The sequence below is a fragment of the Callorhinus ursinus genome, unplaced genomic scaffold, assembly GCF_003265705.2.
Source record: "Callorhinus ursinus isolate GAN/ISIS: 27379988/994484 unplaced genomic scaffold, GSC_fseal_2.0 scaffold14, whole genome shotgun sequence".
Lineage (NCBI taxonomy): Eukaryota > Metazoa > Chordata > Mammalia > Carnivora > Otariidae > Callorhinus > Callorhinus ursinus.
In genome coordinates this window covers 10,529,855-10,546,899 of record NW_027397076.1, presented here as the reverse complement: position 1 = coordinate 10,546,899, position 17,045 = coordinate 10,529,855, and the positions used below count along the sequence as shown (strand labels likewise).

General features: G+C 35.7%; 1 protein-coding gene across 15 annotated transcripts in view; it reads right to left on the bottom strand.

Moving 5' to 3' along the window:
- The window catches only part of ANKS1B (ankyrin repeat and sterile alpha motif domain containing 1B), a 1,107,306-nt gene that overhangs the window by 378,756 nt on the left and 711,505 nt on the right, over positions 1-17,045 (bottom strand). For 13 of the 15 annotated variants that reach the window (XM_073900444.1, XM_073900442.1, XM_073900438.1 and 10 more), the window contains one exon: positions 529-635. In XM_073900444.1, the coding sequence (XP_073756545.1) occupies positions 529-635 (107 nt within the window). The other 2 variants (XM_073900450.1, XM_073900457.1) reach the window with 2 other exon arrangements.

Below are 17,045 nucleotides of genomic sequence, written 5' to 3'. Positions count from 1 at the left end.
ATTGACCATCCGAAGCAGCTGGCTAGCAAACTAAAGGTCGTACACATAATTTAAACTGCTTATCGAACAATTACCAGGAAAAAAATAATCTTCACACCGTAAACAGAACAAATTGTCTAATTAATCACTAAATGCTGATGCTCACATGAAAGAACATGTTTTAGGAATCTAGAATTAACTGAAGAGTGCTATAATCTAACTGGGTATTCTGAGATGACAAATTTATAAAAATCACAAAGAATGACAGGGAGAATATAAATGTTAATCTTCCTTCACTGCCTATAAATAGTACTCTTACCGGTTCATTCACATAATACATATGTATATGGATGCCTATAGACCTCGTTTTTCAGCAAGTGTCTATATGTACACAGTAAGTTCCGTCCTAAGGGCATCCGATATTCTGATGCAGTTACATATATAAATTGACCGATTTTGGTGCAAATCAGGCTGCCTCTGAGCCGTGTAAGACACATAAGAAGCAAAGACAGACAAAAGGCAGCTCCGTGGACACAGAGAGCGTCTTACCATAAACTGTACATTGTCAAATCCATTAGCCATCAGGTGGTTCTCGTACTGAGGTAGCCCAATGCTTTCCAACCATTGTCCCACTGTTTGGACGGGGCATCTGGGTCCTGTAAGAGGATGAAGAGGGAAGCGTTTAAGCAGGGAGTAGCCGTCCACTGGGTAATAGCGGTAGTCCTGGGCTGAGAGGTGGCATTGCCACATCATGCTCCTGGGAAAGTTGCTATCAAAGGAGCCCGCCAGCTTGACAGATTAATGTTCTCAGCGAGAGAGCAAAGTCAGAAGTAAAACATAGTTTGCCAGGCAGGCTGTGGAGTATGACTTGATCCTAGCTCCACATTTCTTACATATTAATCTTTACTACCGACCAGTACGTCATACAGCCCCCAAAACCAGGCAGCAGAAGAAGGCATATCAAGCTGTCAGCTTAGGCTGGTCTGCGTTCTATGTGATTGTTGGAGTACTCCACAATGAGCAATGCACGGCCAGCAGCCAGAATTCTTTTTATCAAGTACTCCTACACTCATCAGTATGCAGCTCCATGCTCCTTGCTCCCCCTCGCTCGCTCCCCTTCATTACCCAGCCCAGGCTACACCTCGCATTTTCAATAATAGCCATCAGATAAGGCAGATTTTTTTTTTTTGTCTGCAAGCTGTAAGCCTGCCGCTGCTGCTTCCTCCTACACACCCATCCAAGCGTCAATCCTGAATGATGAGAGCAGTCAAAACAAATGCAGAAAATAGCAAGATTCAAAAGCAAACCAAAGTGCTTAAATCTGAATTGAATCTTCATACTGGTTATACGTTACAGGACTATTTGTTGTGGAATTTTACGTTTCAAAAGACACCAGGAAACGCAAAGCTTTAACTATAGCTTATAGCCAGAGCTCACTACAGGTTTCCTTTTTCCTCTCCTTTTCTTCTCTTTCCTTTCCTCTTTTCTAACCGCAACACAGCTAAATGTTTCCGATCTAAAGCTTTGCAGGGTTTGGAGACTAATTATTCTCTTTCTTTAACATGCTGTATCAAAATGAACCTCTCTGAAATATTTTTTTTTCTCTTCTGAATTACTGCAAAATACAGAAACTGCATCGCAATCTTGAAGTCAAGATAATTCATTTCTCATTTGCAGGGCTTCTTCCAAACAAAAATATTATTAGGCACAAGAATTCCTTTTCCCCTCTGATATTTATAACCCAGTCTACCAGGGTTAGCATTCTAAATTGCTATAAAGGTAACATTACTGGGTAGAGATTTTTAATAAGGAAGAAGAGTCCTAACCAAAAATAATTCAAGAATAACAGATGCAAATGTGTGAGTTTTACTGAATGGCAGACAGATTGGGTAATTTATTTAATAATTGAGAGAAACCAGAGATTAATAATAGAACCCATAGAAAAAAATAATAGAACCCATAGGACTAAATCATAGGAAAGAATAGACTCTTACTTAAGATTGGGAGAGAACTTGAAGAAGGGTTAGTCTAACCTCTCTCTTAAGGCAGAAATCCCTTGTCACAGGGTGCCCAGAAGATGATTATCCAATTTATGTTTGAATACTGCCTAGAACAGAGCTCTTACTACTTATCAGGAAGACTCCACTTATTAGATATTTTACTTCCTACCTGACTCCTACATACTGGTTCCAGCTCTGCCTTTGCAGTTACACAGACTGGGAACAGTGCCTTTTCTACATAAAGTGTTTTAAAAATCAAAGATGACTCTCAAACCCCAGAACAGTGCCTGGCACATAGTAAGTGCTCAATAAATATTTATTATTTAATAAATTTTAACATTATTTTTCTTCTTTCTCCAAACCTTATCTTTCTCTTTTTAAGAACTTTGTCAGCCTCGGGGCGCCTGGGTGGCTCAGTTGGTTAAGCCACTGCCTTCGGCTCAGGTCGTGATCCCAGGGTCCTGGGATCGAGCCCCGCATCAGGCTCCCTGCTTCTCAGGGAGCCTGCTTCTCCTGGAGCCTGCGTCTCCCTCTCCCTCTGCCTGCCACTCCACCTGCTTGTGCTCTCTCTCTCTCTGTCTCTCTCTCTGTGTCAAATAAATAAATAAAATCTTAAAAAAAAAAAAAAGAACTTTGTCAGCCTCCCTGGCACACAGACATTGAACTTCAAAACATCTTGGGACTGCCTCTTTCACTGCCTGACATGCATCCCCAAGTTCTAGTCATTCCTCACCAGGGTGTTTTGCATCCATTCCCCTGATTCTATTTCCTTTTTCATGTTTGTGGAACGGCCATCTACTTTGATTCTGCTAGCTTATAAGTTGTCTAGGTTCACGTGACCTGATGCAACAATAGTGTCGATATTGGTTTTCCTATCTCTGATATTTTAAAATCTATTTATACATGGGTGTCAGATTAATCTCTCTAGGACAGTTTTGATTTTTATGCCTTGTTTCAAAACCCCTCCATGGTTTTTAGTTGGCTTCAAAGTAAATTCCCTGCTCCTTTAATGACATTTTGGGGGTCTCCATGATCTGCTACAAATCATCTGCATTTATTTCTTTTTCCCCAGTACTCCAGTCAGGTGGGGTTTCTAGCTGGTCTCCAAAGGCAGCCTGTAACATACTTGGGTTGGTTTTGTTATGTCCCGACATTTCTGCCCCTTCACTGGCTTTGGATGAGACATTTCCTTTAATCTTTTATAATCCCTCCTAACAGGAATAAGTGCTTTCTTTATCTGTTTTAAATGGCATTTTTAGACCCTCTATTAGAACAAATATTTTCTGTCTAATATTATAGTTATTTGTGTATAAGACTTATTTCACCAATGTAGAACTATGTCTTGCCAATACAGCTTGTAGGAAGGATTCAGTATGCACCTGCTAAACCAAATACTATAATTTTTCATTTCATAATCCAAACTACATAAAATTCTAGTTTCAGATTTAACATTTCATCAAAAAAATTTCTATCCCAAGTCTCTGAATTCTTTATTTAAAAGACAATAGGGATGTTTTTATTTTTATTTATTATTTTTGATAGGTAGGTTTTTAAATAGAATTTTCAGGTCTGGATTTTTAACATCCTCATCCTCTTTTTCACCTGATTATAATTTATTTCTGATTGGTTCTAGATCTTTTAAGAAGGTCAAAAAGTTTGCAGCAGTTTAGGAATCAGTTTTAAGGGGCTCTAGTTGCTCAACATTACTTGTACGAGGAGTTGAAAACAAGACACTATTTGTCTCTAAAGCTGGTATGAGGTGGAATTAAGGGTAAATATTAATTACAGCCTCTCCTAGGGTCACATCCACACTGTTACTCCTGATCATTTTAAACTATGAGCAGGTAGATAGGCTACAAAAAGATTGTGCAGACATAATAATAATGTTTTGGCTTTGTAAGGCATATGCTAAAATCCTAAAATCCTCTCATCTCTTAAGATGCATATCTGGGACCAAGTACCTAGAAGAGTGCCACACACACACAGCCTAGGTATTAAATCATCTTGTTAAATGAATAAATCAGTGACATTGGAAATGGCTTTCATAGGATGTTCATTTCTTGAGAGAGAGAGAGAAGAGTTATTTCAAGGTCCAGACTGCTGTATAAAAACATAGCTTGCATGCAGGCCAATATCCTGATGAGTATAGATGCACACATTCTCAATAAAATATCAGAAAACTGAATTCAACAATATATTAAAAGGATCATTTACCACGATCAAGTGGGATTTATTCTGGGACACAAGGATGGTTCAATATCCATAAATCAATAAACATGATATACCATATTAACAAAATTAAGGATAAAAACCATATGATCATCTCAATAGATTCAGAAAAAGCATTTGGCAAAATACAACATCTATTCATGATTAAAAAAAAAAAACTCTCAACAAAGGGGTTAAAGGGAACATATAGCTCAACATAAAGTCCATATATGACAAACCCACAGCTAACATCATACTCAGTTGTGAAAAACTGAGAGCTTTGCCCATAAGATCAGGAACAAAACAAGAACATCCACTCTCACCACTTTTATTGAACATAGTACTGGAAGTCCTAGCTGCAGCAATCAGACAAGAAAAAGAAACAAAAGGCATCCAAATTGGTAAGGGAGAAGTAAAACTGTCACCATTTGCAGATGACATGACACTATACATAGAAAAACCTTAAAGACTTCACCAAAAAACTATTAGAAGTAATAAATGAATTCAGTAAAGTTGCAGGATACAAAATTAATACCCAGAAATTGATAGCATTTCTATACGCTAACAACAAAAAATTTCTCTGCTGAAAGAGAGATTAAGAAAGCAATTCCATTTATAATTGCACCAAAAAGAATAAAATACCTAGGAATAAACTTAATCAAGGAGGTGAAAGATCTATACCCTGAACACTATAAAACACTGATGAAAGAAATTGAAGATGACACAAACAAATGGAAAGATATTCCATGCTCATGGATTAGAATTAAAATTGTTAAAATGTCCATACTACCCAAAGCAATCTACAGATTTAATGCAATCAAAATGCCAATAACAGTTTTCACAGAACTAGAACAAATAATGCAAAAATTTGTATGGAGTCACAAAAGACATGAGTAGCCAAAGCAATCTTGAGAAAGAAGAAAGAAACTGGAGGTATTACAATCCTGGATTTCAAGATATACTACAAAGTTATAATAATTAAAGCAGTGTGGGACTGGCACAAAAATAGACACATGGATCAGTGGAACAGAATAGAAAGCTCAGAAATAAATCCATGATTATATGGCCAATTAACCTACAACAAAGAAGGTAAGAATATACAGTAGGGAAAAGATAGTCTCTTCAACAAATGGATGCTGGGAAAACTGGACACTACATGCAAAAGAATGAAACTGGATCACTTTATTATACCATACACAAAAATAAACTTTAAATGGATTAAAGACCTAAATTTGAGACATGGAAGCATAAAACTCCTAGAAGAAAACATAGTTAGTAATCTCTGTCATTTGCCTTAGCAAAGTTTTTCTAGATATGTCTCCTTAGGGAAGTGAAACAAAAAAATAAACTATTGGGACTATGCCAAAATAAAAAGATTTTGCACAGCAAAGGAAACTATACACAAAACAAAAAGGCAACCTAGTGAATGAGAGAAGATATTTGCAATGATATATTCATAAGGGTTAATATACAAAATATATAAGGAACTTAAACAATTCAACACTAAGAAGACAATCTGTTTAAAAAATATGCAGAGGACCTGAACAGACATTTTTCCAAAGAAGACATACACATGGCCATAGACACATAAAAAGATGCTTAACATCACTAATCATCAGGAAAATGCAAATTAAAACCACAATGGGTATCACCTCATACCTTTCAGAATGGCTAGTATCAAAAAGACAAGAAATAACAAGCGTTGGCAAGGATATAGAGGAAAAGGAACCCTCATACACTGTTTGTGGGAATGTAAATTGGTACAGCCACTGTGGAAAACGATATAGAGATGTCTCAGAAAATTAAAAACAGAATTACCATATGATCCAGTAATTCCACTACTGGGTATGTACCCAAAGAAAACAAATACATTAATTTAAAAAGATAAATGCACTGCTATGTTTACTGCAGCATTATTTACAATGGCCAAGATATGAAAGCAACACCAGTGTCCACTCATGGATGAATGGATAAAGAAGATGTGCAATGGAATATTACCCACGCATACGGAGGAATGAGATCTTGCCCTTTGTGACAACATGAATGGACCTAGAGGGTATTATGCAAAGTGAAATAAGTCAGAGAAAGACAAATACCGTATGATTCCACTTAAGTGTGGAATCTAAAAAACAAAAACCTATAAATACAGAGAACAAACTGATGTCAGAGGGGAGGGGCAAAATGGGTGAAGGGGTATGGGAGATAACAGGCTTTTGGTATAGCATAGGGAATAGAGTCAATGGTATTGTCATGGTGTCATATGATGACACTTGTGAGTCACTTGTGAGCATAGCATAACATAAAGAGTTGTCAAATAACTATGTTGTGCACCTGAAATTAATGTAACACTGTGTGTCACTATACTTCAATTTTTAAAAAACAAATACAGGTTGGAGACAATACTAGTTACCAATCACTTTACAAATCTTTGTATAGATTAAATTTTATTCTTTATTCAGTCATTCAGTTTCTATTCAGTAATTCTCATGTGTCAGTGAAAACCTATAATGCAGGAGGGAAATGAGTAGGGAGAGAGTTGGGTAGGGTGAGGTGGTGAGGGAGAGGGAGGAAGAAGAAAGAGATCTTGAGTCATATTCTTTGCGATTTTGTTAAAGTATTTTCTGATGAGCCAAACCTCTAAAAGAATCCTGGTTCAAGTCTGAAGATCACTTTTTTGTAGTGGTTAAGTACATTTCTCACCTCAAATATGACTTGAAATACTTTCTTGGAGTCTTAAAATTTTTCAAGCATAACAATACATTATTGGGCAGTCACCTTTATTCAACTGGAACTTCTCTAAGTCCCCAGAGTGAGATAAATGGAGGGAAAACATAAATTAATAGTTATTCAGAGATACTATGTTCTAGGCAGTGTGATAAGGATTATGAGCCCCATTTCAGATAAGGAAACTAAAGCTCAGAGTATGTGATGAAACCAGGAATTTTCTTTGTCACAGTCTTTTAAAAAAATAATCTGGGGGTGTCATTTTCTGAATGGCAATGTGAAAAGTTCCGTGGAGCTGATCCTCAGCAAAACAGACATAATGCTGAATATTGTATAATAAAACAACCTTTTAAAGTCTCATAAAATTGTTCTAAGAATATACAGAGGATGAAAAAAATATTTATTCAAGAAAATCTACTGAAACTTGGTAAGAACAGAGAGTCTGTGGCACTTGAGCCATAACGTGTTCCTTCACTCTTCTCTCTCCCCAGCTCAACCTGAAACTCCAATCTGAGTGGCTGTGCCCAAGAGATGAGGCTCCCTCTCAGCTCCCATCCAAAGGATATGATACCTTATCAAAAGGGTCGGACACTTAACCGACTAAGCCACCCAGGCAACACTGCCAGCATTCTAATTCCATCTGACTTCAAGGCTCAGAGGTTAAATTCCTGGTGAGTGTGGCTGAGAGGTCATGGGATCCTTTTATCTACCCAGCCCCCATTTTATATGTTCCATCCAAGTTGTGACAGGGTAGGAATATTGCGGTCCTGATTGCCCTCAACCCAGCTTACTTACAAGAACTGAGGTTCCATGCCCAGCCCAGAAAGGCAAGCTGAGAGGATGAGAAGACCAGAGGCTACCATCCTTGTCCATTGCCCAGAACAGTGGCTCTAAGATTCTGCCAAAGGGGAACTAGTCATAATATGTCAGTCCATAAATAGGTCAGTCCTTAAGTGCAGAGAGCTCTAAAGCTCTCTCCAAGAAATTGACTTTATTTGAAACAGTATGAGGAAGTTCAAGCCTAAGGGCATTGTTAAAAACAATGGAAATTTTTGTGGTAAGCAACTAAAAGGAGACTAGGACCACAGGCTAAACAGTAGGGCAGCTAGTTTTAGAGAACCAGGAAGAGACAGTTAAGAAATGCCCTTCTGGGGTCAGAACAAACTTCAAAGACTGGCCTCTAGAAGTATTCCTAACCAAATTTAATTGGACCACACTCTGGAGCAACTCCTATCTTAGAGAACTGTCAAAAACAAGAGAGTAATAAGCTGGCAATTAGTGGAGCCTAATATCTGGGTGTTAGACCAGATGAGGCAGAGAGCTTAACAGAAAGATTAGGGAAAGAGAAACAGAAAACTGTCATAACTGCGCATGGGCAAGGCTGTACACTTTAGTGGATAAAGACCATGAGATATATCCATAAAATGGGATATTATTTAGCAATAAAGAGAAATGAAGTGCTCATAGAGGCTAAATCATAGCTAAACCTTGAAAATATTATGCTAAATGAAAGTGGCCAGTCAAAAAAATACCTTAAACTATATGATTCCATTTATATGCAGTATCTAGAATAGACAAATTTATAGAGACGGAAAGTAGATTAGGGGTTGCCTAGGGCTAGAGAAGGAGTATTGGGTGAAAAAGAGGAGTGACTGTTAATGGATGTGACATTTCTTTTTAGTGTGATAAAAATGTTTTAAAATTGACTGGGGATGGTTGCACAACTCTGTGAATATACTAAAAACCATTGTGTACACTTTAAATGGGTGGATTGAATAATATGTAAATTATGTCTCAATAAATTTTCAATTATTGAATAACAAAATAAAAAATAATTCTTAAAAAATTTTAAGAATACAAAACACAATTATGTATACATATAATTTATTATTGTTTTATATTTTGGTATTTTAGTGCTCTATTTTTTCTTCTTTTTCCATTTTCCTTCGTTTTGTCTTCCCCTAGTTCCTCTATACCATCTGTATCATCCATCCTTCCCTCAAGGTAATTCATGTTAACAAACTAGTGTGTATCTTCACATATAATTATCCATTGTCAAATCTCTCTATCACACACACACATACAAATACACACACACATATTTGTAGGCCTCGTTTCATAAAAATAGAATCTTATCACTCTGAATTTTCTAAACCTCGCTTTTCTCATTCAACAAAGTCTTATGGAAATTCCACCAAGTAAATGATAAGCTGTAATTTATTCTTGTAAATAGCTACATAATAGTCCATTCCAATGTGGATATACCATTCTTTATTCAGTTCTCTGACTCATATCTCTAGACATCCCTCCATTTTCTTTTTTAAAATTTTTATTTTGAGATAATCATAGATTCACATGCAGTTATAAAAGCTATTAAGAAAGAAAGATTCTGTATAGACTTTACTCAGTTTTCCCCAATCTTATCACAACCAGGCAATTGGCATTTATAAAATACACTGATCTTATTCAGATTTCACCAGTTTTACATGCACAGTGGCTTAAAGATTCTGCCAAAGGGAAGTGTGTGCCTATGTGTTTAGTTCTACACAATTTTATCACATATATAGATTGTGTGACCATCACCACAGTCAAAATAAAGACTATACAATCATAAGGATCCCTCCTGCAATCCTTTCATAGCCATAGCCCTCTCCCTCCTTCCCTTGCTCCTTAACCTCTGCTAACTACTAATCTGTTTTCTATCTCTATCAATTTGTCATTTCAAGAATGTTATATACATGGAATCATAGACTATGTAACCTTTGGGATTGGCTTTTTTTCATTCAGCATAATTTTCTTGAAATCCATACAAGTTACTCTGTGTATCAATAGCTCATTGCTTTTTATTTCAGAGTAGCATTCCATGATATGGATATACCACAGTTTGCTTAATGATTCACCCACTGAAGGGCTTTTGAGCTCTTTCTACCTCTTAGCTGCTACAAATAAAGCTGTTATAAACATTGAGTATGGGTTTTTGTGCAAATTTAAGTTTCCATTGCTCTGGGATAAATATTCGAGAGTGCAATTACTGGCTCATCTGGTAAGTATGGTCTAGTTTTATAATAAATTGTCATATTATTTTCCAAAGTGATTGCATTGTTTTATATTCCCACTAGCAACACACAAGAGATCCAGTTTCTTCACATTTCACCAGAATTTGATGTTATCACTATTTTTTAAAATTTTAGCCATTATGATAGGTGCATAGTGATACCACATTGTGGTTTTAATTTGCATTTCCCTCATGGCTAATTAGGTTAAACATAGTTTTATGTGCTTATTTGCCATCTGTATATCCTTTTTGGTAAAATGTTTGTTCATGTCTGTTGTCTATTTTTGAATTGTATTGGTTGGTTTTGTACTGTTGAGTTTTGAAAGTCCTTTATATATTCTAGATAAAGGCATTTGTTGTATTTTTTTATTTGCAAATATTTTCTCCTAGTCTGTAGTCTGTCTTTTCCTCCAGAGTTTCCTAAAGAGCTAAAATTTTTAATTTTGATGAGGTCCAATTTGCCAATTTTTACTTTTATGAATCCTGTTTTTGGTGTCTACCCATTATTTTTAACTTTTAAAATGATCATCTTAAAAAATGTGTCTGTTATAAATAGCTTATAACTACAGTTATGTTAATCTGGAATTTAAAAAACTATAGTCCAGTGGTTTGCATTTTTTTAAAAGATTTATTTATTTTAGAGAGAGAGAGAGAGTGAGAGCAAGCAAGTTGCGGGGGAGAGCAGAGGGAGAGAGAGAATCCTGAAGCAGACTCCCCACGGAGCTCGGAGCCCCAGACAGGCTCAATTCCAGGACCCTGAGATCTTGACCTGAGCCAAAATCAAGAGCTGGACATTTAAACAACTGAGCCACCCAGGCACCCCAGTGGTTTGCATTTTAACGGACAAGTACAATTTAGGATAGTGACAGTCATGCTTGATTTTAATCATTCTATCTTATTTTCTATTTATATTTATGTACATTGTTGTGTCCTCATTTTCTTTTTTTTTAAATTTTTGTTGATCTGGTGACATTTCTATTCATTCTATTTTTCTCCTTTTAACTTCTAGATTCTGTGATACTTTTTTATTGATAGTTACTATATCTTTCCCTGCTCTATCAGATACACTTTTCTAGGATTACTTAAAAATAAGATATCAACTCTTTCACCTTCCATAACTTTTTTCCCCTCCTACTCCAGTAAGATAAGGTTTCATAATATCTTCTTTTCTCTATTCTTCCTTTCCTACAACCACGTTATAATCTATAGAATTCTTTACCATTATCAATATGTCCTATTCCCAACTAATTCTTACATTTTGTTGTTAATCATTTAGAAAATTTTGTTCTAGACTATTATTAGAAATTTCCTTATAGCATATTTGTTCTATATCATGAGCTCTTATTGAATATTTATGTTGAACACTTCCAATGTACCTACCCATATCAATTGGATTTAATTATTGTGAAGATTCACTGGTCACCACTGTTCCATATCCTCATAACCTTTTCCATCTTGAAATTTTTCTCTTACTTTGTGGTTTTGTTAAAATATTTTCTCATATACTCAGAAAATATTTTGAACTGAATAAAAAATGTACATTATATCAAAATCTGTGAGATGTAGTTAAAGTGGTACTTAGAAATTTAAAGTATTAAATGTCTATATTAGAAAAAAGAAAATTTCAAATCAATAAGCTCAGCATCCACCTTAAGAAATGTGAAAAAGAGAAAAAAATAAAACCAAAAGTAAGCAGAAAGAAGGAAATAAAGATTAGAGAAGAAATGAATGAAATAGAAAACAGAAAAATCAATGAAACTAAAAGCTTTTATTTGTGATATCATTGATAAGACAACTAGTCAGGCTAATCAGGAAAAAAAGAGGAGAATACACAATTTACCAATATCAATAATGAGAGAGATCACAGTCCTACAGAGTCTACAGATACTAAAAAGATAACAAAATATTACTAATAACTTTGTGCCAATAAATACAGCAGCTAAGATGAAATAGGCAAATTTATTGAAAGACACAAACTATCAAAGCTCACTCCTGAAGAACTTCATAACCGAATATCTCTTACCTACTAAAGTAATTGTATTTATAGTTAAAACCTTTCACAAAGAAAACTCTAGCCATCATCAATGGCTTCAATGGTGAATTCTGCCAAATATATGAGGAAGAAATAATAACAAGTTTACACAAACTGTTCCAGAAAATTGAAGAGAATCCTTGCAAACCCATTTTATGAGGTCATAGTTACTCTGATACCAAAGTCAGACAATGACATTTTGAGAAAAGAAAACTATAGACCAATGTTTGTCATGGATATAGATTTAGACATTCTTAACAAAATCTTGGGAAATAATTTCAATAATACATAAAAGATAATGCAACATGACCAAGTTGGATTTATTCCCATACGTCTTCTTTTAATATTAAAAAATCAATTAATGTACCTCACTATATTAACTAGTAAAGAAAAGTCACATGATCATCTTAGCAGATGTATTAAAAACCATTTGACAAAAGCTAACAACTATTCTTAAAAAAACTCAACAAATGAGAATTTCTCAAACCTGATAAAAGGCATCTATAAACAACCTACAGCTAGCATTGCACTTAATTGTAAAAGACAGATGCTTTCCTGCTAAGATCAGGAAACAAAGCAGGGAAGTCCACTATCACCTCTTTCATCTAATATTGTACTGGAGATTCTACCAGCACAATAAATCTGGAAAAAGAAATAAAATCCATCCGGATTAGAAAGGAAGACGTTTCTGTTCACATATGATATGATTATCTATGTACAAAATCTTATGAGATCTACACAAAAGCTACCAGAATAAGTGAGTTTATCAAGGTCTCAGAAAACAAAGTACAAAAATCAAATGTATTTGTATATACCATCAATAAACATATAGAACTTGAAATTTTAAAAAATCATATTAAGGAACAAATCTGTCAAAAGATGTTCTGGACTTGTATACTTAAAATTACAAAGCACTGCTGGAAGACATCATATAAGACCTAAATAAATGGAAAGATACACTGTATTCACGGATTGGAGGACTCAACATTGTTAATATGTCAGTTCTTCCCAAATTTATCTATAGATTTAATGTAATCCCAATCAAAATCCCAGGAGGTTTGTATGTGTGTGTGTGTGTGTGTGTGTGTGTGTGTGTGTGTAAATTGTCAAGCTTCTCCTAAAATTCATATGGAAACAAAAAGGACCAAGACTAACCAAAATAACTTTGAAGAAGAACAAAGTTGGAGAGTTATACTACTTGACTTTACTTATCATAAAGCTATGGTTATCAGGACTGTGGTGCATTAGTGTTAAGATAGATAAACAGATCAGTGGAACAGAATAGATGGTTTAGAAACAGACTAACACACAGAGAACCAATTGACTTGATAAAAGTAAAAGGCAATTCTGTGGAGAAAGGAGAGACTTGTTAATAAATGAGGTTGGAATAACTGGGAATCTATATATACAAAAAAAATGGATTTCAATCCATATTTCACACCATATATAAAAATTAGCTCAAATGTATCATAGGCCTAAATGTAAAATCATGGAACTTCTAGAAGAAAAAAATACAAAAAAAAAATTAGGAAAAGTCTTGAACTTGGGTTAGGTACCAAAAGCACAATTGTAAAAGAGAAAAGATCATTAAAATTAATCAAAATTTTAAAATTCTGCTCTTTGAAAGGAAGTTAAGAGAATGAAAAGACAAAATATGGACTGGAAGAAAACATTTACAAATCATATCTGATAACAGACTATATTCTAAATATATAAAGAACTCTCAAAATTCACTAATAAAAAATCATTTTTTTAAGATTTGAACAGACGCTTCACCAGAGAAAATATACAGATGTCTAATAAGCACATAGAAAGATGTTCAACATCATTAGACATTAAGAAAATGGAAATGAAAACCATAATGCACTACCACTTATTAGAATGTCTAAAATTAAGGCTGACCACACCAAATGTTGACAAGGTATGGATCAGTGGGACGCTCAGACACTGTTGGTGAGAATATAAAGTGGTACAACCTCTTTGGGAAATAGTTTGATAATTTCTCAAAATGTAAAATACACATCTACTATATGGCCCAGCCATTCCACTACTGGATATTTACCCAAGAGAAATGAAGGCATATGCTACAGAGACTTGTACATGAAGGTACATGAATGTTCATAGCAGCTTTATTTGTAATAGCCAACAACACAAAGCAGCCTAAATATTCATCATCAAGTGAGTAAATAAAGAAATTGTTGTATATTCATACAATAGAATATTACTCAGCAATAGAATGGAACACATTGATGAATGCAACACATGGATGAATATAAAAATAATTCCGCCGAGTAAAAGAAACCAGACTCCCCCCAAAAAGGCTACATTCTGTATGATTCCATTTATATACAATTCTAGAGAATGCAAACTTATCTCTAGTGATAGAAAACCGATCAGTGGCTACCTGGGAAGGGGGTAAGGGGGAATGGGAGGGATTAAAAAGTGACAGGAAATTTTTGGAGATGACATATTTATTTTCTTGATTGTGGTGGTGGTTTCAATGTACAACCACTTGTCATACATCAAACTGTACACTTTAAATTTGTGCAGTTTGTTGTAGGTGGGATATACCTGAATAAATTTAGCTTAAAAAGTTAAACTAATAAAGTAGGGAAAGGAAATAAAGAATAATGGGGAGGGAAGTTACTTATAGATAGAATTGTCAGAGAATGTCTCTCTGAAAAGATGAGATTTGGACACAGGTAGTGAGGAATGAGACAGTCTGAGATCTAGTAAAAGACAATTTGAGGTAGTAAGCTTAAAGGCTGCTATCGTCTATACTGTAATGGCATAGTGATACTGGGAGGATGGAGTACTAGCTTAATTTTGACATGTTCTTAACTATTCTCACTGCATACTGCGTAGCCGTGAAAGGCCTAGGAGATTGAGATGAATGTGTGCTTACTCCAGGATATAGTATTAAATTAATACATGATATCAGTTTGGGTTTCTGATGTTAACTTTCTCTTTCAAAGTAGAAGGCAATTGATATTCTGATTAATTTCAGACATCTCTTAATTAGGTTCTAGTTAATTGGGGAGGAGGATACTTCTTTCTATACTTTATTCATTCCTTCAACATTGACTGATTTCTTCCACAAATATTATAAAGTACCTCTTGTTCCAAGCATTTTGCTAGGCAATGGGGATATAGCTTTGGACATCCCTGCACTTAGGCAATTTATAGGCTAGTGGAGAAACCGATTTACCACTTAGAGTATGTCATTTGATATGAGAAGAATTAAAACCTAGAAACATGACTTCTTATTGTGACTATAAGGAGAGGAGAAATGAATTAGAAAAAATCCCTTAAGTGACTACAGTTTCCATGAGCAAAAGAAAAACCTAATACACTATCTGCTTCAAAAGGTGCTACTCAGTGGAACTGATGAAACAGAAGGTAGGTCAAAGGATTAGGCAGAGGCAGCAGTTACCAAATTTGTTGAGTAGGAAAATGGCATTTAGGAAGGGATAAAGGAGTCTCCTGACAACAGTTAAGAAAGAAACAAAAAGAAAAGAAAGAAAGAAAGAAAGAAAGAAAGAAAGAAAGAAAGAAAGAAAAGAAAGGAAGAAAGAAAGAAACCCCTAAAAATGTAATAAATACTTGTTTATCCAGTACCAAGGTAACTGACATATGGCACATACTTTTAAAAGATTGTGAGTCTTTCCAGCAGTCTAAGGAGGGAGCTAATATTTATTGAGTACCTGCGATGTGTCAGACCTTTGAAATATCTCGCTATATAAAATAGAGCAAACACACATTCACTGTTGTCAGGTTCTAAATGTTCTACACGTATTGGCTCATATTATTCGCATGACAACCCCAGGAACTACTATGGTTATCATCTCTTCTTACAGGGAAGGAAAATAAGATACCGAAAAGTCACACGTTTTCAAAGTTGCCCAAGTAGACTAGAACTTTGGTAGCCCGCCTCCAGAGCCTAAGCTCTTAGTCGCTATTCTATGCTGCTTCTCTCTTCCAGATGCCATTGGAAACTTGCCCTTTTCAGGAGGGAGAATGTTCACCCATCCCCATCCCAGCAAGTTTGTTTTAAAAGGGTTTCCCAGGTTTTCCCTGTTTATTCTCCTTTCCACCCTCCTTCATCTTGCATTCATTATTTTTAGCTTCTAAAATGTAAAGCAATGAGAAAAAGTAGGAGGGAATAATGAAAGGTGAAAGAAGGGTAAGTCCTACACTTGGATATTTTTATTTCACTCTAACAAAGGGCTTTTCTGCGATTCTTTTTTTTTAAATTTTCTTATTGTTATGTTAATCACCATACATTACATCATTAGTTTTTGATGTAGTGTTCCATGATTCATTGTTTGCGCATAATACCCAGTGCTCCACGCAGAATGTGCCCTCTCTAATACCCATCACCAGGCTAGCCCATCCCCCTACCCCCCTCCCCTCTAGAAACCTCATTTTGGGGGCGCCTGGGTGGCTCAGTTGGTTAAGCGACTGCCTTCGGCTCAGGTCATGATCCTGGAGTCCCGGGATCGAGTCCCGCATCGGGCTTCCTGCTCAGCGGGGAGTCTGCTTCTCCCTCTGACCCTCTTCCCTCTCGTGCTTTCTATCTCTCGTTCTCTCTCTCTCTCAAATAAAAAAAAAAAAAAAAACCTTAACAACAAAAAAAAAAGAAACCTCATTTTGTTTTTCAGAGTCCATCGTCTCTCATGGTTCATCTCCCCCTCCGACTTACTCTCCTTCATTCTTCCCCTCCTGCTATCTTCTTCTTTTTTTTTCTTAACATATATTGCATTATTTGTTTCAGAAGTACAGATCTGTGATTCAACAGTCTTGCACAATTCACAGCACTCACCATAGCACATACCCTCTCCAATGTCTATCACCCAGCCACCCCATCCCTCCCACCCCCCACCACTCCAGCAACCCTCAGCTTGTTTCCTGAGGTTAAAAATTCCTCATATCAGCGAGGTCATTTGCTACATGTCTTTCTCTGATTGACTTATTTCACTCAGCATAACACCCTCCAGTTCCATCCACGTCGTTGCAAATGGCAAGATCTCATTCCTTTTGATGGCTG